At 45.9% G+C, this 23713-nt stretch overlaps 1 protein-coding gene across 1 annotated transcript in view; it reads left to right on the forward strand.

Moving 5' to 3' along the window:
• Positions 1-23713, forward strand: part of Itgb5 (integrin subunit beta 5) — a 109098-nt gene that overhangs the window by 38217 nt on the left and 47168 nt on the right. Inside the window, exons 6-8 of the mRNA XM_090344962.1 lie at positions 19265-19426; positions 20732-20827; positions 21762-21851. Coding sequence (XP_090201088.1) covers positions 19265-19426; positions 20732-20827; positions 21762-21851 — 348 coding nt within the window. The remainder of the gene's footprint in view (positions 1-19264; positions 19427-20731; positions 20828-21761; positions 21852-23713) is intronic.

The following is a 23713-nucleotide window of genomic DNA, read 5'->3' on the forward strand; positions in this document are numbered from 1 at the left end:
CCTGGGTCTTTACAGGAGGTCAAGGTACAGAGAGCCTCAGGGTGGGTGTGGCATTTCCTGCAGGAGGTGACAGATTGTGAGTCACCTCGACATGTGGTGTTGGTCTACTCAGGCATCAGAGGGTGAGCTTAGTGACCTGGAGAGATGTCCAGCTTTCAGGTCAGCTGGAGTGGAGGCATAGCTTGAGCTGGGGTGTGCCCTCCATGTCAGGATAACCTGTTCAGGGGGACACTGTCTTTGCTACAGAATGGTTGTTTTGTGGTAATAAACTTGGCTTTTTGGGGGGGATTCTTTTCAGGAGAAAAGAGCAAAAGTCAGGTCATAGAACCTCACAGAATTTTCTAGCCTAATTTTGTTATACTTACAGGATTGTCCTGTTGGATAGCCCAGCTGGAAAAAAGGAATTGTGTGACCCCTCTGATTGCCTGTCTATATATTGCTTTCTTCTGCTTCTCTGTGATACATAAATCCAGAGGAATGACATAGACAGGTTAGAGATGAACTCATGCTTTAAAAAGTTCTGATTAGAGAAATATATGAATGGAATATTGCTATTAACTTACCCTTAAAATAATTTTCAGAGGGGCCGGGAGTTTGACCTAGTGGTTACAGTGCTTGCCTAGCATGCACGAAGACCCGGGTTCGATTCCTTGGTACCACATATATAGAAAAAAGCCAGAAGTGGTGCTGAGGCTCAAGTGGTAGAGTTCTAGCCTTGAGAAAGTCCAAGGACAGTGCTCAGGCCCTGAGCTCAAGCCCAGGACTGGCAAAAAAAAAAAAAAAAAAAAAGAAAAAAAAATAATTTTCAGAGGCTGTGAATTTGGCCTAGTGGTAGAGTGCTTGCCTAGCATGCATGAAGACCTGGGTTTGATTCCTTAGTACCACATACATAGAAAAAGCTGAAAGTGGTGCTGTGTGGCTCAAGTGGACAGAGCTCTACCCTTGAAAAAGCCCAAGGACAGTGCTCAGACCTGAGTTCAAGCCCCAGAACTGGAAAAAAAAAATTTCACCATGTGCCAGTGGTTCATGCCTGTAATCCTAGCCATTCAAGAAGCTGAGATCTGAGAATTGAGATTCAAAGCCAGGCAGTAAAGTTCATGAGATTTTTTTTTTTTTGGCCCTAAATTCAAGCTCCAAGGCGCGCGCACATGCGCGCGTGCGCACACACACACACACACACACACACACACACACACACAGAGTCAAAACAATGCAGTTGACAACAAAAGGTGTAAAAATAACCAGTCAAGTTCCTTATAACACATACTTTGCAAGTTTTGCAATCTTTCTAGTCTTTGTGCATATACTTAGCATTTTTCCGTCAACTCATCATATTTTCTTTAAAAATGGTAATGCTTTCTTGAAAGTCCAGGCAAGTTCAGTGAGGTGGTTAGGAATGCTGCTGTTTGGGGAGGGCAGGAAAAGAGATTAGACTCTAGTTGAGAGGTTGCACAACTATTCAGTGAACAGCTCTGAATTGTATGCACTACGAGTTTCTGAGCTCAGCAAGCAGTATGCATGCACTTTTCTTCTCCAGTCTTTGGTACAGATGAGAATGGAGCTACAGAGTACTTTCTAAAATAAGAAACCCCACATGGTAGTCAGAGATGCGGAAGGGGAGAGAAAAGGCAGAGGATGCAGCAAATGCCCTGCAGTCTTCTTGAGGTCCCTCCATCCTGCCGTCACTGTCACTGAGTCTTGGCATTGCTCCTGGAGTGGGAGTCCCAGTGGCTCTTCACCCAGGATTTGGTTCACATGCTTTTTTTTTTTTTTTTTTTTTTAGCAGTCTGGAAACCAGTTGAAACACAGCTTAGAACATGTTTGTCTCCGAGCCCTTTTTTTTTTGCCAGTCCTGGGCCTTGAGCTCAGGGCCTGGGTACTGTCCTTGGGCTTTCTCAAGGCTAGAGCTCTACCACTGAGCCACAGCACCATTTCTGGCTTTTTTTTTCTATGTATGTGATACTGAGGAATCGAACCTGGGTCATTGTGCATGCTTGGCAAGCACTCTTATCATTAGGCTAAACTCCCGGCCCATGTCTCTGAGGTTTTTATGTCACAAAATAGCTTATGGATGTATTCTAGAAAGACATTTTTGATTATTTATTTTTGCCAGTCCTGAAACTTGAACTCTAGGCCTGGGCGCTTCTTTTGCTGAAGGCTAGCACTCTACCACTTGAGCCAAACAGCACTTCTCTCCTTTTCTGAGTGGTTTATTGGACATGAAATCTCACGCTTTGAACCACAATCCTCAGAACTCAGCCTCCTGAATAGATAGGATTATAGAGTGATATTTTTACGGGCATTCAGATAACTAGTTTTAAGAGATGATATCTTCACAGACCTCTAGTCAGTTTCTACATGTTAGCCTGGCAGAAAATAGCTTGAGGAAAATACAAGATTCCTCTCATCTACCTACCTGGATAATTTTGTAGGTTTTTCTTCTTTTGGGCTTCTTTGAAGCCTTTAAATAAAGTCTTCTTGGGTGTGGGGAAGGGAACCTAGTTAGAGGCATAGGCAAGTCCTACTGTATTACTTCTACCAGATTAATTGGAACAACTTGATTGCTTGGACCATAGTTATCTAGTGGACCAGCGGGTCTGCTCTCATGCCTGAAAAATCTCCCTGCCCTCTCTCAGATGGATGGAATACTTCCACCCTTTGAAATTGAGTATTTCAGGGGATTCTAGCAGATAGTTTGAATTCATCGCCAGGACCCGGTGAATTATTGTTGACTGAGAGGCGTTTTTAATGAACATGTTGATTTCTGCCTTATACCATTTGAGGTTTTTGCTGAGGCTTTTGCCATTGGTAATGCATGGGAGGTTAATGACAGCTTTGAATCATGCAGTCTGCTAACCACCTTTTCCTTTCCTTTTCCTTTGTGCTGTCACACACTATACTTACACAGAAATCACTTCTTGGTCACTTGAAACCACTTGTTTACAATAAATGCTGTCTTTCTTGGTTCATGGAAGCCTTATTTATGCTAGCAAAAAATTGGGAATTTGTTGGGTACTACCTTTTGGTAAAAGACTAGAATAACTGTGCTATTAAAACAATTTAAAGACTTGAATAATACTTGAGACAATTAAGGCAGGGGCATGGAAAGCAAGGCATAAAGCAGTATGAACAAGATGATTCTGTTTAGCAAATAAAAGAAAAAAATATGGAACATATTTACAGCCAGGAGCTTGTGGCTCATACCTGTAATCCTACCTACTAAGGAGAGTAAGACCTGTGAACCAAGCCTGAACAAGAGAGTCCTTGAGACTTATCTCCAATTAGGCACCAAAAACTGGGAAGTGGAGGTGTGGCTCAAGTAGTATAATGTCAACTTAGAGAGGAAAACCTAACTAAGAACACAAGGCCCAAGTTCAAGCCCCAGCTCTTGACCCAAGTCAAGTCATTTTCTTAGGAGATAGAATTATATGTGTTGGGGCCAAGAGTTTGGCCTAGTAGTAGAGTGCTTGCCTAGCATGCACGAAGTCCCGGGTTTGATTCCTCAGTACCACATGTATAGAAAAAAGCTGAAAGGGAAATTATATGTGTTACTTAATTTTTAAAAATTTACCTAAGTTTTCATTATGAACATTATGATTTTTAATTTTTTTTAAATTTAATTAAAAAAATTTTTTTTAACCAGTCCTGGGCTTACACTCAGGGCGGGAGCACTCTCCTTGGACTTTCTCAAGGCTAGAGCTCTACCACTTGAGCCTCAGCACTTCTGGCTTTTTTCTATGTATGTGGTACTGAGGAATTGAACCCAGATGCATGCTAGACAAGCACTCTACCACTAGGCCACACTCCCGGCCCCTATGATTTTTTAAAGTATGGAGTATTTTGAACTTTCTAAAGTGGGAAGAATAGTGAAATTTAACCTCGTGTATCCATTGTTTATCCCTAAGGATTACCACTCAGATGTCATTTGAAATGAAGCATTCCTTACTTTGTTAAAGAGTTTTCTGCCTATCCCTGATCACCCAGATTCCAGGCCCTTCCACGTAATGCTGCAGACTGGTGTGACAGAGGGGACAGGGAAGGCCTGGAATCCCCAGCACTGCTGGACACTTCTTAAGGAATTGCCTGGACAGTCCCTGCTGCAGCTGCCCTCTCTTTGTCTTCTTTCCCTGGCCCCATGGAGATGGACCTGATCTCACAGCACCATGAGGAGCCTTTGGCTCTCATTTTGTTCTCACCCTGCTCTCCTTGGGTTGGAGTACGTGTCATTGGTTTGTGTGACTTAGGGAAATGAAACCAGCCATTCACATGACTGACTTAACTCTTGTCTCGACAGCCTGCTCCGTGTTTCTTAGAAAACTGTGTTTTTTTGCAAGAAGGACACTACCTGCTTCTATTTAGGATTTTTGTTTTGTAGAAATAAAATGAGTGGCAGCTTTGAGTTGTTTTATTGCCCCCCACCCCCACCCTAGGTGCCCCCATTTCTGTGAGAAGCAGTTTTTCAGCTTCCATAGCTAAAGGATGGCTTTCTCACCCAGGCAGGCATTTTTGGTAGTGCCCTATTCCCAAAGAGTTTAGAGATGAATGCCATCACCCTAATTTCTTATCTTTCCCAGAAGCCTAAGGTTGACCTTGTTTATACTTTGTCTTGGTCTGAGTAATGGCTTTTCCCAGCACTAGCTTTATTCCCATAGGACTTCTGCAAGTTGACCCTCAGATTGCACAGGAGGTACAATCGCATTGAGTGTTAAATTTCTGCATCATTTCTGTCCTCTCAAAATTAGATGAACAAATCTGAAATGAAGTCGCTTTGTTGAGTGAAAACATTTTGTTTTCCAATGTGGATGAAGTCCTTTATTCCTTTGCTGGTGAGAACATTCTAGTCTAAAATAGAGACCACATCTTCTGAGGGCTGGTGGGACCACTCTGTGTAGGAGTACAAGTGAGCTGGGCCTCACGAAACCAAAGCAATTATTCTGTTCACTTGACTCCATCTAGTTTATTCCAAAGCCCATTCTCTTTCTGGTCCCAGAGATCAGGCACATTGGGAGGTGGCAGTGGTACAGTGTAGAGGAAGGGCACTGGGTTTATTTTATTTCATTCATTCATTCATTCATTTATTTATTTATTTTTGCCAGTTGTGGAGACAGAACTCAGGCCTGAGCAATGTCCTTGGGCTTTCTCAAGGCTAGAACTCTACCACTTCAGCCACAGCACCACTTCCAGCTTTTTGCTGGAATCAAACCTGGGTCTTCATGCATTCTAGGCAAGCGCTCTTACCATTAGGCCAAACTCCTGGCTCCAGCACTGCGTTTAGAGTCCTTTTATCCTACCTTGAGCTCCAGTTCTTTGGCTGACTACTGGCTCTGTAGGTGCTGGTAGGCTCTCCTTGGGAAAAGGCAGCGGGTGGAGTTGGAAGGGAAGAGAAAGGCCTTTCACCTGTGCTGATCAGTACAGCTTACCACAAAGGACTAGATCACAGCGACTCCACCTTTCCTTGGAGTCTGTGTGTATGTGTGTCTGTGTTTGCTTGTGTGTTTGCACGTGTATGCCACTACTTGGGCTTGAACTTGTGGCTTAGGCACTGTCCCTTCACTTTTTACTCAAGACTGGCACTCTACCATGTGTACTATAGTTCCTTTTCTGCCTTTTTTTCTGGGTTTAATTGGTGATGAGTCTTGACAGACTTTTCTGACCAGCCTGGCTTCCAGCCTTGATCTTCAGATCTCAGTGACCAGGGCTCACCAGTGGTCATCCTTTTCTGTCCCTTACAGTAAGGCATGGCTGGCTGTGAGGAGTTCCTTTCTGCACCCTGCTGCTCCCATTTTCCACAGTGTTAACTTGGTGTCTTTGGACTTGTTGTCTGGTGTCTACTACACTTTAGATCTGTGTCATTTGTTTTAAGCATGCATGAATTCCCTGAAGCAACACATCGAGGGCCGTAGTATCTTCCAAGAGAGCCTTTCCTGTGCTGTCTGTTCTGGCTGGCTCTTGCTGCTTCTGTGGATGATCTCATCCTAAGTCTACTTGTCTCTGCTCTGCTCCAGCATCTCCAGAAAACACCATGCAAGTACTGGATTTCCTGAGAGGGTGTGTGCAGGTCAGGTGTGCAGAGCCTCCACCTGTGCCGGCTGCTGTCTGATGATGGTTCTCCTTGGCTCTCTGTGTTGCAGTCAGTGGTGATGTAACACGGGCTTTTGAATCATTCCACCAGCATTGTCTCTGAGGTGACAGCTCTCACCTGTGACACAGAGGTTCCCTATGCTGCTGGCTTCATTGCCTTGCCAACAGCTGTCTGCCCTCCTGTAGTGTCAGGAACCAGCTGGATTATTCCTCAGTGTTGTCAGCTAGGCATGGTGAGTGTGTATCCTTTTACCCTGGAGGTAAATCAGCTGCTCTCCATCTTGCCTCTGCCCTAGAAGACAGCTGCACAGGCGGGTGGCTCCACTCACTGACCGTGGCAGCCAAGAGTAGGCCTGGGGCAAGGTGTTCTCCCAGCCTCCGCCCAGCGACCTCTGCGTTCCAACTTGAATGACCGCTGGTCAGCTGGCCGACTCCTGCCAAGCCCTTGCACAATGTTTCCTCTGCTTGGAGTACTCCACCCTTGGATTCCCTCTTTCCTGTCTCTTTTTTGACTAGCCTAATTTTTTTAGAGCTGGTCTGCTCCTCCAGCCTCCTGCCCCATCAGCCTCCCTCACCAGTGTGGGATACTGCTCCCACTCACTGAGCAGTGTTGATCAGTCAGAACCTATGATTTATTTAGGGTTCATTGACCTTGGTGGCGGGTGTCCATCCTGTAGATTTAATCAAATGGATAACTAAGTGTGTCCCATTGTGTGCAGGGTGGTTCCCCTGCCCTGAGAGCACCCAGTGCTTAGGTTTTCATCCCTCCCTTCTTCCTCCAGTTCTGTGGGTTTCCCACCCTACCACACACATCCAACCTCTGCCTCCTGGTGCAGACCTCGGCTTAATTGGGTCAGGAAACCTCTCTGACTGGGCATCTAGACTAGGCCTGGGTCCTTGGGGCCGGGTCCTTGATCATGTCTACCCAAGGTGTGATTTTTTTTTTTTTTTTATGGGTCATGGGCCTTGAACTCAGCCTGGGCATTATCCCTGGGCATTGTCTTCAGCTCAAGGCTACCACCCTACCCTTGAGCCAAGCCTCACTTCCCATTTTTTCTAGAGGTTAATTGGAGATAAGAGTCTCGGGTCCTTTTGTGCCCAGGCTGGCTTTGAACCTTGATCCTCAGATCTCAGCCTCCTGAGTAGCTAGGATTACAGGTGTGAGCCATCACGCCCGGCATACTAGGTATGATCTTATTTATTTATTTATTTATTTATTTATTTATTTATTGCCAGTCCTGGAGCTTGAACTCAAGGCCTGGGCACTGTTCTTAGACACTTTTTGTTCAAGGCTAGCACTCTGCCACTTGAGCTACAGCACCACTTCTGGCCTTTTCTGTGTATGTGGTCCAATGACTCGAACCCAGGGCTTCATACATCGGGCATCCTAGGTATGATCTTGTTTCTTTCTTTCTCTTTCTTTTTCTTTCTCTCTTTCTTTCTCTTTCTTTTTCTTTCTCTCTTTCTTTCTTTCTTTCTTTCTTGCTTGCTTGCTTGCTTGCTTGCTTGCCAGTCCTAGAGCTTGAACTCAGGGCCTGGGCACTGTCCTTAGACACTTTTTGCTCAAGGCTAGCACTCTGCCACTTGAGCTACAGCACCACTTCTGGCTTTTTCTGTGTATGTGGTCCAGGGACTCGAACCCAGGGCTTCGTACATGCTAGGCGAGCATTCTATTACTAGGCTATGCTCCAGGCCCATGATCATATTTTTATTTGTGTGCTTTTTCACAGAGACAGTAAAATCCCCCAAAGGCAAGGACTGTATCTTTTTTTCTTATAAATCTGAGTCCCAGCACCGAGCTCCCTGTCTATCTGGTGAATAAGACATGCCTTTGTGCTTTTGAAGTTAAAGAGCTCCCAGGACCTCTTGCTGTGCACTGTCCACCCTCCCATCATGCTTGCTGTCTTGCCTAAGTTTTTTTTTTTTTGTGTGCCAGTCCTGGGCTAGAGCTCAGGGCCTGAGCACCGTCCTTGGACTTTCTCAAGGCTACAGCTCTACCACTTGAGTCTCAGCATCACTTCCAGCTTTTTTCTATGCATGTGGTACCAAGGAATTGAACCCAGGTCTTCATGCATGCTAGGCAAGCACTCTACCACTAGGCCAAACTCCGGGCCTGTCTTGCCTAACTTTTATATGCATCTTTTGACTTCAAACTCAGCATGCTGTTTCTAGGTTTATCTCAGTAGCAAGAATAGTGTAAATGGAAAAAAAAAAAGTCCCTGTCCTTCGGATTTGATTTGAGCCTGCAGATTCAATAGGAAGGAGGTAAAGCAACCTATTTGTAAACATTACATTGACTCATATAATACTATTGACAATTAACTGTTAACGGCATATGATATTTGCCTATTGGTATTTTTCTTCTATAAAATAGACTTCTCGTCTCTTCCTCCATACTTTCCTCCATTCTTTCTTTCCTTCCTTATGTAATGCTAGAATCCAAACCCAGGGCCTTACACATGGTAGAAAGGAGCTCTATCTTCTGCTACATCCTTATGTGCCCCTCCATAGAAAATTCATATGGCTCAACCTTATATATGTTGGGCTTGAACTGGGGGTTTAGATGCTGCCCCTTTTTCTCATGGATCGTACTATACCATTTTAACCACAGCTCCATTTTTGGCTTTTTGTGGTTAATTAGAGCCAAGAATCTCAGACTTTCCTACCTGAGCTGGCTTCAAACTGTGATCCTCAGATCTCAGCCTCCTGAGGAATTTAGGACTATTTCAAGCCCCTAGTGCTTGTCTTCTTAACATTTTGAAATTTTCTTCAGTTCATATTGAACCCTGCTCACACTAGAAATGTCTTGAGTTATGCCAGGAGCCTGGTGGTGTCTCACGCCTATAATCCTAGCTACTCAGGAGGCTGAGATCTGAGAATCAAGGTTCAGCCCCGGGCACAAAAGGACCTGAGACTCTTATCTCCAATTAATCATTAGAAAACAGGAAGTGGGGCTTGACTCAAGGGTAGGGCGGTAGCCTTGAGCTGAAAAGCTCAGGGACAGCGCAGAGTTCAAGCCCCATGACCCACCAAAAAAAAAAAAAAAAATGTCTTGAGTTTAAGCTTGAGGAGGATGTGTTCATCCCTGAGTCACAGAACAAAATTTTTTTTTCCCAAGCAAAGAAATCCTACATTTTTGTCCTCATTAAATTTAACCACAACAAGTATGGGTAGAAACAGGAAAAAACAAACTACTAATGTCAACGTGTTTATTGGTATAAAGTAATGGAAACAGGCTTGAATGTGAGTATAATTTAGGAAGCCAATCTCAAATAGTCTTGGTTTCCCTTGTATGGAATTATGACTCATTGGTTCCTCAAGCTCAGATCTTTTTTTTTTTTTTTGAGTTGTGGTGCTGGAACCTAGGGCCTGGGCACTGTCCCTGAGCTTTTGTGTTCAAGATTAGCACTCCACCACTTTGGGCCACAGCTCCGCTTCCAGTTTTCTGGTGGTTAATTAGAGATAGGAACCTCATAGACCTTCCTGTTCAGGCTGGCTTTGAACCTGGATCTTCAGATTTCAGCCTCTGGAGTAGCTAGGATTACAGGTATGACCACTAGTGCCCAGGACAAACTCAGATTTTGATGTAAAATCTGCCACTAGCTGCGTAGGTTAGCCTCTCTTCCTTCCCCAACACCTGTTCTCTCTTAAAAGGCTTACTTTAAATGTCTTATTGTTACATTGGAAAAGTATTAATTCATTGTTTACAAGGCTCCCCTCCAGTAAGGTGGAATGAGGGGTACACAGTTGAGTAACCACAGTTCCTGCCTCCAAGACCTCTCCAGATGGAAGAGTGATGTGTGAAGTGGACAGAATTGAGGGTGTAGGCTGTGGGCAGCCTCTGGGAGGTCCACAGGAGCCTGAGGTTGAAATGGTAGTTGATAGTGCTCCTGGCCTACCCTGGACTCAGTCCCCCTTCCCTGAGGTGACCATTAACATTCTCTGTCTGCTGAATGTGTTACAGGGCTGAGCTCTATGCCAAGAAACAGGCTTAATTCACTAAGTCCCCGAAATTGGCTGTACTGTCCCCTTATGACAAGGAACAAGCTTAGGAAGGTTCTATATAACTTTTCCAGGGTTTTACAGCTAGAAATGACCAGCCAGAGATGGAAGCTGGACCCATGTCCATAAGTTAAGTGTGCTTCCCCTAGATATTAGAGGGTCTGCTCTTGAGAGTGTGTGTGTGTGCGTGTGTGTGTGTGTGTGTGTGGTACTGGAGCTAGAACTTGGGACCTAGGTGCTGTCCTTCAGCTTTTTTCCTCAAGATGGATTCTCTACCACCCGTACCAAAGCTCTACTTCTGACTTTTTGGTGGTTAATTGGAGATAAGAGCCTCACAGACTTTCTGGCACAGGCAGGCTTTGAACCGTGATCCTTACACCTTAGCCTCCTGATCAGCTAGGATTGCAGGTGTGTGCCCTGGGTACCCGGCACCTCTGTCTTTTGAAGTCCCGAAGGAAGAGAAGTGAGGGGTGATTTTTCAAGTACATCCACTCCTCGTCCAGAGGACCATCCCAGTTCCCCTCCTGCCCCTATTTGCCAACTGTAGCACAGGCTGAAATAATCCTAAGGAAAGGCAGTTGGCAAATGCCATTTGTCTCTGGGGCCAGGACTTCCCTGTTTATTAAACACAGTTGTACTGTGACCGACAGTCATTAGGACTTCAGGGAGCCATGGACTGCCCGAGGTCGGTGTGCTGCTGGAGAGCAGCCCTTGGTTTCCCTATCTGTGAGATGGGCTCCCTGATTTCTGCCTCATCTTCTCCAGATACCGTTGTTCATGCAGCAGAGAGGAAACCTGGGCCAGGAAACATGTGTCAGGTGACTCTCTAGTGACAGGCCCGTGGGCTGTGTTGATAGCTGTCTTGACCCCTTCATTTGGGTGACTGCTAATTTAATTACAGTGAGTTAGAGATGGGAGTAACATAGAGTGAATATTCCTCACGGGAGCTGCACCTGGGCCTCTGATCAGGACCCCTTGCATGTCAGTGGGAGCATCATCTCTGTATATGTGAGTCAGGTCACATTAGCCTACTGAACCTGGTGCCTGGGTCTTTCCTGCCCTCTCCACTCTCCGCTGTCCCACCCCTGCCTTCCTCTGTGTCGGTCATACCACGTGGAGGGAAGGGGTCTGTCCTAGCAAAGCTGGGGGTGAGTGGGTGGTGCCGGGTATGGAAACCATGTTGTCTCGGGATGGATACCATAAGAAGGATGTCAGTCGGCAGAGGCTGTCATCTCAGAAGATGGAGTGCACCTTTCTGCCTGGTCCAGGAGATGGACAAGGATGGCCGTAGAAAAGTAGCTCAGAGTCTAAGGAAAGGAAGACTTGCACACAGGGCAGCTCGGCATCAGAGCAGCTACCTAACGTGGCAGGCAGTGTACTGGCCCTATACCACCAGTGCATGCCACAGAAACAAGCCTGCTCTCCAGGGAAGTTAATTGAGAAGCTCCTGGGCTTCCTTCCAAACTCCAGATGTTACTTATTTCGTTCTCTTCTGCCTCCCTCCCCTCCCAGTCCTGGGGCTTGAACTCAGGGCCTAGGTACTATCCCTGAGTGTCCTTTGCCCAAGTCTAGCACTTTACCTCTTGAGCCACAGCACTACTTGTGGCCTTTTCTATTTATGTGGTACTGAGGAATCGAACCCAGGGCTTCATGCATGCTAGGTGAGCACTCTACCACTAAGCCACATTCCCAGACCTGTTTCCCCCAAGTCTGTTTTTCTGCCTAGTGACCACCATGGAGCTTTGCCTGCCTTATCCCTTTCCAGCCTGTCTATGGTTCTTGCCCTGCTATCCTCTTCGCTACATTTGGATCTGGCCTCTGTGACCATGAACTCTCACAAGCTTGCTGTAGCTGGTGTCCAGGAAAATCTCTCCCTGGCTCCTGCCAGTTTCCCATGGAGTCGTCCTCCTAACAGGGGAGCTGCTCGGTGTCCAGGGCCACTGCGGGGCTGGGGCAGGGGGTTCAAGCCTTTTAGGGACCTTTCTCTCCTGTCAGAACTTAGAGCTCCTCCCATCTCCAGGAAACCAAACTGCTCTACTGTTGGAAACTGGTGTCCTCAAACTAGAGCCGCATGGCTTCTGTCCCCTTGCCATATATTCCTCTGTCCTCAGGGCCCCACATTCTCTGGGGCCAGCTGTGGAGACCAACAGTCAGCACATCCATCTGTACCTTTGGGAAGAGGCAGGTTTTGTTTAATTTCTCAGACTTGGAAGGGTTTGATCCCCCTTTTAGTTCTTAATTCTTTTTTAGGGGGTGACAGAGAATGGCCAGATTTTAAGAAACAGAGGGGAAGAAATAGAGGCAACAGGCTACTAGCTTTAAAAGGAAGGGGAGAGATAAGGGCTGAGAGTCTGGGAGTCTGCGAGTAGCAGGGTCAAGGGAAGGGCTAGGGTAACTAGGCCAAGATCTTATTTTTAAGACATGGGAAGGAACTGGGGAGACACTGACCAGTGGAACGTTCTCCACAGAGGGTGGGACTAGCCTGGCTGTATTTGTTGAGGGAGGGAGGAGCTGTCCTTCCTCGGAGACACTGAGATCAGAGGAGGGGGAGGAAGACTGGCAAACTTGTTCAGGAAAGAGGAGGACATTGGCTGGAAGGCATTCTCACAGAGTAGGGGAGATTAGGAGCAGGTGAGGTAGGGTCTTGTCTCTCTGGGGTCTTGTCACTTGAAAGCAGCAAGGCCACCCTCTAGCAATCATGGGACAGGAAGGAGGAAGGGTAAAACCAACCTGGAGATAAATTAGATACATATCTGCCCAGCAGACACAGAGGAGTTAGTGAACTTCAATCTTGGATTTCTTGTTTCAGACCAGCTAGTTTCTGTCTTGAGGGCTGGCCTCTGTCATATTTAACAAAATGAAATTTACCTGTTGCTTTTACTCTGAGACCTAAATAAATAAGTCTTCCTTTCCATTTAAAAGCTTTTAATAAAGAAGACATAAGCACCAATTTTTTAAGGAGATAAATATCCATCCTATCTTATAATCCAAATATGAGCTCATGTGCTTCTGAATTATAGATGTAAGAGGTTTTGTGGAAACACTAAGGCTTACAAACACCAGTTATTGAATGTTTACTACATTCCTGAGCACGCACAAGTTGCCAGGCTCCATGCTTCCTGTGTGTCATTTTGTTGAATTCCCTTAATAGCCCTATTTGATCAGACTGGTTATTATCTCCTTTGTACAGATGAGGAAAGTGAGATTGGTAAAGATGAAATAACTTGCCCAAGAACACAAAGACAAAGCACATGTGGGGCTGACTTGCCAGTGATCTGAGCCCAAACACATGGTGACTGGATAGTGGTCAGATACTCCTGCCAAGTAAGAGAATGTTTATATCTGCTGTTCCCAGCACATTCCTGACTGCAAGTTCATGCAACATACTGTATTTAACTGACATTCTGAGCAGATCAAACCCTCCTTAAAAAACAAAGGACTGGGAGTGTGGCCTAGTGGTGAAAGGCTTACCTAGCATACACGAAGCCCTGGGTTCAATTCCTTGGTACCACATACACAGAAAAAAGCTGGAAGTGGTGCTGTGACAGAGCACTAGCCTTGAGCAAAAAACATCTGAGGACAGTGCTCAGGCCCTGAGTTCAAGCCCCAGGACTGGAAATAAAGTAGGATGCCAGTGGCTTGTGCTTGTAATCCAAGCTACTCAGGAGGCTGAGAGATGAGGATTGTGCTTCAAAGCCAGTCTTGGCAGAAAAGTCTCTGTAAGGGTCTTATCTCAAATTAATTACTCAAAAAATGGAAATGGTGCTGAGGCTCAAAGTGGTAAAGGACACTAGCCTTGAGCAAACAAGCTCAGAGACAGCTCCCATGCCCTGAGTTCAAGTCCCATGACCAAGAAAAAAATGTAAATTAAATGAAAAGAAACTTGATTAAGATATAATTGGTGTCTGTGTGTGTATATTACACACATCAAAAGTGTACAGTTTAATTTGCTTTTAGACAGTCTTGTTTTATAGCCTACTCTGCTCTTAAACTTGAGATCCTCTTGCCACAACTTTCTGATAGCTGGGATCACAGGCATGCATCTCCATGACTGGGTAACTTTGGTAAATTTGGACATACATGTACACTCAAACCATCAACACAACCAAGAGAACGAGCGTCTCATCCTTGACCCTCCCCCAAAGTGTGCTTGTGCCCCTTGTCAGTTCTCCTTCCCCACTGCCCAGGCAACCACGCATTTACTTTCTGTCACTGCACATTAGACTGTATTTGCTAAGGTTTTCTATGCCTGGCTTATTTTACTCCCATTCAATTATTGTGAGGAAATTCCTCCATGTAGTTAAGTGCTCCATCCTTTTTTTTTTTTTTTGCCATTCCTGGGCTTGAGCTCAGGGCCTGAGCACTGTCCTTGGACTTTCTCAAGGCTAGAGCTCTACCACTTGAGCCACAGCACCACTTCTGGCTTTTTTCTATGCATGTGGTACCGAGGAATTGAACCTGGGTCTTCGTGCATGCTAGGCAAGCACTCTACCACTAGGCCAAACTCCCGGCTCCATCCATCCTTTTTTATTTATTTATTTATTTATTTATTTATTTATTTATTTATTTATTTATTTTTTTGCCAAGGAATACTGCATAGATACTGTAGCATGTGTAGAACTGTATAGTGGAGAGCAGGTATTTGTCTACCTGCTGATGGGCTTTGGGGTTGCTTTATACCTGTTCCGAGAGAGCTACTATAAAGGCTAAGTAAGGGGTGCTATGGCTCAAGTGGTAGAGCACTGGCCTTGATAAAGCCCAAGGACAGTGTTCAGGCATTGAGATCAAGCCCAGGACTGGCAAAAAAAAAAAAAGAAAAAGCTGGAAATGGAGCTTTGGCTCAAGTGGTAAAGTGCCTGAACAAAAAAGCTAAGAGATAGTGTTCAGGTCTTGAGTTCAAGGTCAAGGACATACATACATACATATATATATATATATTTATTCTTTTCCCTCTCCTTCCCCCTCCTTTCCTCCTCTCTCTCCCTCTTTCCCTCTCTCCTCTTCCCTTCTTTTCTCTCCTCCCTTTCAACTATCGCTCCCAGAACTTGAAATGGTTAACATTTCCAGCACTCAGTAGGGAAGTCACCATATGAAATCTAGCTGTGGGTGTGAATGGTGAATGGGTAAGCATGTCATGGCTCTTTCCAGCAGCTCAGCCTCTGGGCCAAGTTTGTTGCTCCGTTGACAACCGTTGGCAGAACAACAGCTCACTTCAGAGAAAACAAAATTACTATTCTGCTGTGGCACTCTTCACTTGTGGAGCGCTTTCCATTTCATATGCAGCCTTCCATTCCACAAACATTGGTTTTGGATCCTGCAGTCATGAGTGGAAGGCCTACCATGTGCCAGCTCTCCACTGAATTATCTCACTTAGGATGTAGACTTACAGCCTCCTCTCCCTTTATGACTCTGTGCTTCATGAACGGGTAGTTTAGCTCTGGGTATAAGATACTGGCCAGCACACTCTGTCTTCTCTGACCCTTACTGGTTGGGTGGGCTGGTTACTTCATCTTGCTGAGCATCTGATCAATTGTAAGATGTAATCTATGCTCTGGCTCTGGAGTCTGGAGGCTAAAAAGAATGTCCAAACAGGAAGTATCAGTAAAACAAGAGTTAGACCATCTTGACAGGGCTGGTAGGATTTGGGGCCTCTCAGGCACATGTAATTGATCATTCAGGTTGCCTGGGGTTGAAGGAGTGAAAGTTGGCTTGGCAGCAGCTACCATCCTACATGCTTCCTGCCCCTTCATGGCCTCACTCTGATTTGAAATGTTCTATCCAGGTGGCTTTTTCTAGTGATTTTACATGTGTGAAAGCTAGAGATCATTGTATAGAGAAGTAATATCAACACTGTTGATCCTGTTAATCATGAAAATGGTTTCTCTGCCCATTAATTTAAATTTGATTTTTCTCTAAGTTTCTTAATATGTTTGGTCTTCTACTTTCTGGCTACAGTGTTTAGCAGATGGCTGAATTGTGGTTGCAAAATACAGCTAATTTATGCACCCATACTTGAGCCACAGCTCTACTTGTAGCTTTTTTGGTAGTTTACTGGAGATGAGGCTTATAGACTTCCTGTCTTGGCTGGCTTTGAATGGTGATCCTCAAATCTCAGCCTCCTGAGTAGCTAAGAATACAGGTGTGAGCCACCACTGGCCTGCTATGCACTCTCTCAAGTGGGCATGGTCCCTAAGCCTCTCACCTTCTCACTCCTTCGCTTAACATACTCCATGGTTTATGATGTATTGCTTTATTTTAAGCTTTCAAACTCTTATCAAACTGTAATGTGAACACAGAAACCTGTATCAGAGATCATCATAAAAATGTTCAGAACACAAATATATTTATCATGTAAAGAAACAGCAGTATCAGCTGGACATGGTGGCTCACACCTGTAATCCTAGCTGTTCAAGAGGCTGAGATCTGAGGATGCGGTTCAAAGTCAGTCTGGGCACTAAAGATCATGAGACTCTTATCTCCAGTTAGTCAGTAGAAGATGGGAAGTGGGGCTGTGGCTCAAGGGGTAGGTTGGTAGCCTTGAGCTGAAGAGATCAGGGATAGCGCCCAGGCCCAGAGCTCAAGCCCCCTGACCCCCCCACACACAAAAAAGAAAGAAAAGAAAAAGAAACAGCAATATCAGCATTTGAAAGCTTCCTGAGACTCTTCTAGTCCTGTTAAGACAAACTACTGTCCCAATTTCTACACTATAAGTGGTTTTTTTACTCTCTGTTTGTCTAGTTTGTGTATGTGTATGTGTGTTCATTTTGTGTTGGGTAAAGTTAGGATTTGGATAGGGTTAGGATTAAATGAGGGTTAGGGTTAAGAGTAAGGTTATGATTAGGATTTGGGCTAGATGTAGGAATAAGGCTAGGAATAGGGTTTTGGTTAGTCATTGGGTTGGAGGTTGGATTAAGGGTATGATAGATTTAGGGGTTGGAATTGGAGAGGTTTGGGATTAGGCACAATTTGGATTAGGAATAGGGTTAGAGTCTGAGTTAGGGTCAGGGCTGGTATCTGGTTTAGGAGTAGGGTTTTGTTAAGGGTTTGGGATTGGGATAGAGGATTTGGTTTAATGATAGGGTTAGATTTATGGCTAGGCTTTGTGCATTGTTTTAGTTAGGGATAGGGTCATGGTTATAGGCGTATGGTTATTATTTCAATTAGGGTTGAAGTCCACCGTAATTTTATCATCTCTTATTTGTGTGGACCTTCTTTGTTTTTCATTCTAGATTTGTGCATATCTTATGTGCCTTTTTCTCCTTATGTGCCCAGAACTTCCCTTTCTCAAGAGTTCACTCTAGGAGGAAAACAGAGAACTAAAGCAAAGGGGAAACCTTTGACACAGACCCTGAGCACTAGTTCCTTCCCTCATCCACTTTTTCAAGCAACGTCCTCATTTTTCCACCTTAACATGTTTCCTGTAAGCCTCGAAGTCCCCATCACTTCCTCCCTCAGCATTGTTTGTGAGATCGCAAACAAGCTTAAAAAAAAAGGTTTTTTGGGTTTTTTTTTTAAATAGATACTTAACCTTTCATGGGCCTGGCATACAGTTGGAGACTAGTTGTATGTTGGGTGAACGTTGTTTGTCTAGAAAACTGATTCCCCAAAAGATGAAGATTCATTCTCACAGTAGATCTCTGGGTTTTCAGGCCCAATTGACTTCATGTCAAACCTCTTTTTTTCTCCCTTGTTGATCTGATTTATTTTTCTCGGTCCGTTCTGCTTCCAGAGCAGCTGAGACAATATCATAGTTGGCTAGGTTGCTGTATCCGTCTCCAAGATGATGAATCCGGGGAAATGATGCCTTTACACTCACTCCTACCATCAAGGGACTGAGAGGCCTGTGAACCCAGCTCCTCGCTCGGTAGCAAATATGCACATTGAACACTGTTGAAATCCTTTCTGTAAGCTGGGCACTAGTGGCTTATGCCTGTAATCCTAGCTGTTCAGGGAGCTGAGATCTGAGGATTCTGGCTCAGAGCCAGCTGGGCAGAGAAATCCCTGAGGCTCTTGTCTCTAGTTAACCAACAAAAAACAGAAATAGAGTTATAGCTCAAGTGGTAGATCTCTAGCCTTGAACAAAAAAGTTAAAGGAGAGTGTGAGGCCTTGAGTTTAAGCCCTAGTACCAGAACAAAATAAAACAAAATAAATTCTTTCTCTAGTTACTCCATTGCCAACATATGTAAAAAGGTTTATTATACCCCAGTTGGTTTTGTGTGTGTGTGTGTGTGTGTGTGTCTGAGTCTCCCTCCTATCCTTATTACTAATTATTGGGAATGTTTTTTGTTTTATTTATTTTGTTAGTTGTGGGGTAGGCCTGGCAGTCTGTGAGCTTTTGCTCAAGGCTAGTGAGCCACAGCATCACTTCTGGTTTTCTGGTGGTTAATTGAAGATAAGCATCTCACGGATTTTCTTACCCAGGCTGTTTTTAAACCACAATTCTCAGATCTTAGCCTCCTGAGTAGCTAGGGTTACAAATGTGAGCCACCAATGCCCAGCTTGTTTGGGCCACAGTGATGGACTATGAGAAATACAGTCCTTCTTTGCCACACGGATTGCATTTACCTGAGCCTCAGTCTGTGGACTGGCAAGTGCCTTAGTGTGAAGCAAGAAGGAGAACAAGGTTGATCTAATGGACTGGACCCTAAAAAGGGGTTCTGTTTGTAATCAGACTCTACCAGAATGCAGCCCTTAACCAAATCCTTGCAAGACAGATCCAGCTGAGCACTGTGACTGCAGTGAGTTATGTCTCATGAGGGCCTGGAGTGCTCACTTAACCATCATCTTCATTGAGCTCAGCCACATCAGTTCGAGTGGGCTCAAGGTTATTGTGGGGGAAGGAATAACAGGTAGAACAGCCCTGAGATGTACCCGAAAGGAGCAGGGAAGGCAGAGGTGGCAGGTAGGGAAAGGGTCCAGGCACATGAGCCTGTGTGACGAAAGGCTCAGAGATTCGTGTCTGTACATCCCGGTGTCCCCATTTGGGGCCGGGGATTTGGGGGCCTTTGTGGAAACTTTCTCCAGGGTTCAGTGAGTTGGCCCCAGGAACGTAGGGCAGCGGGGAAGCCTCTTACACAAATGTGGAGCCCTGGAGACAGCTGTGGTCTTGTCTGATGCCCCCCCAGGGCGGGGCGGACTTGGACAGGAATACTGCTGACTCTCCCGTCTTCTGTCCTTCAGGAGAAGATTGGCTGGCGGAAGGATGCATTGCACCTGCTGGTGTTTACGACAGATGACGTGCCCCACATCGCCCTGGATGGAAAACTAGGAGGGCTGGTGCAGCCCCACGATGGCCGGTGCCACTTGAATGAGGCCAATGAGTACACCGCATCCAACCAGATGGTGAGGGCCTGGGTGGGTTCCCCGCTCCTGTCCTTGTGACACCCACATCTGGTCTGTCTCACTGAAGCCGCCTTTGGCCCTCTGCACTCACTGACTTTTGGTGTCATTCTTGGGAATAGGGATCCTTCATCATTCTGTCTTCCCCAACTGGGTTTCCAGAACTCTTTGTTGACTTGGAGCATTTCCTGTAGCTGAGGTCTCTCTCCCTCCCTCCCTCCCTCCCTCCCTCCTTCTCTCTCTCTGTCTCTGTGTGTGTGTGTGTATGTCTGTATGTCTGTCTGTCTGTCTCTCTGTCTCTCTCTCTCTCTCTCTCACACACACACACACACACACACACACACACACACACACACACACACACGTTACAGGCCAAGACTTCCTCTTAGCAGTGGCTCTCAGAGGCAGTGACCCCCCCGTGTCAGGAGAGGATAGCAGGAGTGGGAGGCCCCAGGGACCTTTCACTTCCAGTAGTCCATGACTGTGACCATAGACTCCAGGACCAGTCCATGCGTCCTACCTGCCTGTCATCTAGCCCCAACAATTACTCTAAGGTCCTGCACACTGACTGTACAAACTTTTTTAGGAATGTATATCCTCTTTGCTCTCAAATTCATTCAGTATCTAGGCAGAAAGGCTTTGTTGGTCAAACACATTGTCTCTACCTTTCAAATCATCGAGTCATACAGCAGCCTGGAGAAAGGTGTCATGTTATAGGACCTTACCTGACCGTGACCCTGAACCAGTCAGTAGCCCTTAAAAGCCATAAGGACCCTGTGAAGCTGCCTCCCACCTCCTCTCTCCTTCCTTGCTCACAGTTCATGCCCAACTTTTAGTTCCGAGAATGGTAGCCTCCTCCACCCATTCTGAACTTGAGCAGGATAGGGGGTGGGAATTGACAGCCAAAACCCATTGAGTACAGGAAAAGGAAAATAAGGTAAAAGCCACAGGAAAGATAACAGGTGCTGAACGACAGTAGTAGGATATTATGGCCATTCTCTCTGAGCCCTCATCTCTCCTTGCTGAATGCACAGACACCTGGAGCCAGGAACTCCAGTATTCACTCCCTCTCTCTGGGGTGTCTGGTAGGCACCTGAGGGCAAGTTCTATAAGAGTCTTTCCATGCAGTCCTTTAGTTCAAGAACTGTGAATGGAGGTTGGTTCTTGAAGGGCTCTCCCAGGATACCTAAGAAAATCTTACTTTCCCTCTTCTTGGCAAGTACTGATTGGCTAGGTGTGTGTTAGGGCTATTGCTGATGTCTTAATGTATTGCAAGTGTTACATCCTTAACCTTTGCCTTGGCCCTAGGACTACCCATCCCTTGCCCTGCTTGGGGAGAAGTTGGCAGAGAATAACATCAATCTCATCTTTGCTGTGACAAAAAACCACTATATGCTCTATAAGGTATGCCTGGAGGAACAGAGGGAGGCTGGTGGCTGGTTGTGGAGACTGTTCCTGGGCACTAAGATGAATGGGAGGTTAGATAGGTGGTGGGAGGCGAGGAATATTCACAGCACTGCTCTGGGTGTGAGAATGAGACAAGGAGTACAAGATTGGTTATAGTAGAAAAGATCACTAAGAAAATGTAAGTGTTCACACGGCCAACACTTGGTATCTAGTCTGATTGTGAGGAAACCATGGAAAGGCCTACCCATTTCAGATGGTGAAATGAAAACACAGGGATGCACTCTTACTAGGGAAGGAAAAATTAAAATGTAACACACAGAAAGAAAACTGAGGCATCTGGACACCTGCACAGGGAATCCAAGATTTCAGTTTGATGTCTTGCTGTAGAGGATGGGAGACCAGGAGTGGCTGTGGCCAAGAATCCCCCTAAGAAAAGAGCCATTGCCCTGAGGATAGAAGGGCCTGCATATGTCTGTTCCGTCTAACTTTTTACCCCATGGAGCAGCCTCTTGGGTTCCCCTGTGAACATGTGGTCCCTGTACCCGGGGAGTAGGGCGGGAGGGGGGGGGCGGCTGAGTCATTCCATAGCTGAATCTGGGATTACTTGCAGAGACAGGGAATGAGGATGGACTGTGAAAAGTTGTCTGTTGCACACCTGAGGAGACGTATTCCCCTAGGACTTTTCACTTGGGGGCAGGTCTTGCCAGTTCTTCCTCTCCCATCCACAGGGGTGGGTGTTAGGGGGCCGCTGCAGCAGCTCTGCCTTATGCTGGTTCTTCTCACTTCTCCTGGAGGCATCTTCTCCCATGAGTGGTGCAGGGGAATGGCAGAATTTCGTGCTGGCCCTTAGGCTTCTCATTTGTTCAGCACAGTTCATCCTGGTAGAATAGAAGGCAAAATGGAGTGATTTCCTTCCTTTTGTTTTTTCAAGAATTTTACTGCTCTGATACCTGGAACCACAGTGGAGATTTTACATGGAGACTCCAAAAATATCATTCAACTGATTATCAATGCATACAATGTAAGTCATTGGCTGTCACCTACTGCTACCTCTTTCTTGCCCTCTCCCAGCAAGGCCCTGGGTGCAGTTGTGAGGTTGGGTAGGCAGAGCACTGGGTTTGTGGATTTGACTGTGTCCCATCACTCACATTTAGGGGAACCCTAAAGCTTGGAGTATGGCTAGCCATGTACTCTGAGCCTCTGTGTCAGTGAGATGAGCTGTAGGGAGGCAAGTTTGCCTTCCTCTCTCTGTTCCACATTCTTCTCCATCTTTCGCTGTTCTTCAGCCCCCTCCTCTCATGAATGTTGATATTTCCCATTTCTTTCTGGAACTTTCTGCAGAGAGAAGCTAGCACCTTCCTTCTCTTCTACTCTTTTTCCCTTCCCCAGACACAAAGCTCCTCTGACCTTTAAATTCTTACCAGATCCAATGGCCAACCCAGAGCCTGGGGCTTTGTAAGACAAATTAGCTGCTACTTTAGTGATTTTCCAACTCTTCATTGAGAAATTTAGTTTAGGTCTCAGCTATTATGCCTGGTTATATGGTGCCGAGAGGGGGTTTGAGGGGGGCCAGGCCTGCCACAGTTACCTCGTTCTGAGAGCCACTCCTTCTTTTCTAGGGTGTGTTTTTTTTTTTTTCTTTTTTTTTTCTTTTTGCCAGTCCTGAGCTCAGGGCCTGAGCACTGTCCTTGGACTTTCTAAAGGCTAGAACTCTATCACTTGAGCCTCAGTACCACTTCTGACCTTTTTCTGTGTGTGGTACCAAGGAATAGAACCAGGGTCTTTGTGCATGCTAGGCAAGCATTCTACCACTAGGCCAAACTCCTGGCCCTAGATAATGGTCTTATTTATTTATTTATTTATTTTGCCAGCCTTGGGGCTTGAGCTCAGGGCCTGAGCACTGTCCTTGGACTTTCTCAAGGCTAGAGCTCTGCCAGTTGAGCCACAGCACCACTTCCGGCTTGTGTGCCAAGGAATCAAATCCGGGTCTTCGTGCATGCTAGGCAAGCACTCTACCACTAGGCCAAACTCCTGGTCCATTCCTTCTTTACTCACTGTGAGCCTTCTGGGGCTCAAGCTGTGGACACTGAACTCAAAGGTATCAGTGAGCAAGCTGCCCCCTTCCCAGCACTCTTCTTCCTCCTTCCAAGGAGATTATAGCCTGGAGTCCTCTGGAGTCAAAAGGTGTTGAGGTTGCTGCTGAACTTGCTTTCACAAGCAGGGGTGGCCATGGCATGTCTCCTGCTGAGTCAGGCCTTTGGGGAAGACATGGCTGAGAATTGGCCTCGTCTGGGCTCTGCCAGGTGGTGTGAGGATGTTCTGGGTTTCCACAGGAGCTATTTTCTAGCATGTCCATCCTCAACTGGCTCCTGGTTCAGATCCTACCAGCTCCCTGAGGAGACCCAGGATCTCTGCTCCATTATGATAGAGCATAATGGCACTCAGTTCCATAGAGCTGGCTGGATGTATTTGCCAGAAATGGCCCACTCTGCTCACTGGCATTCTGTGTGATGCAGTGGTTCTGTTTATCTGTGCTTACATGTGGGACCTGTCTAAACCAAAGCCCAGTGGGATCTCAAATATTTCTCCCAGTTCATGGCATTGGCCTTGGGCAGTATTAGTTGTATACACATTTGTTTTCTTAGTGGACATCCAAGGACTTGGGGTCGGGGAACTGGAGGAGTCATGAGCCCTTTCTGCCCTTTCTGAGGAGTTGGTATCCGGGGTGAGTGGGGAAAGTGAACTTTCCAGTGGGAGCTGTATTATGTTAAGAATCTGGGGTGACTCTCCTGAGGAATTGTGGGGCTGTAATACCAGTCCTTGACTCTATTAAGTCAAACTGGCTTCTGTAGAAAACATGTTAAGAAAGTAAGTATATGATTT

The sequence above is a fragment of the Megascapheus bottae genome, chromosome 1 (assembly GCF_031878675.1).
Source record: "Megascapheus bottae isolate mThoBot1 chromosome 1, mThoBot2.hap1, whole genome shotgun sequence".
NCBI classification, from domain to species: domain Eukaryota; kingdom Metazoa; phylum Chordata; class Mammalia; order Rodentia; family Geomyidae; genus Megascapheus; species Megascapheus bottae.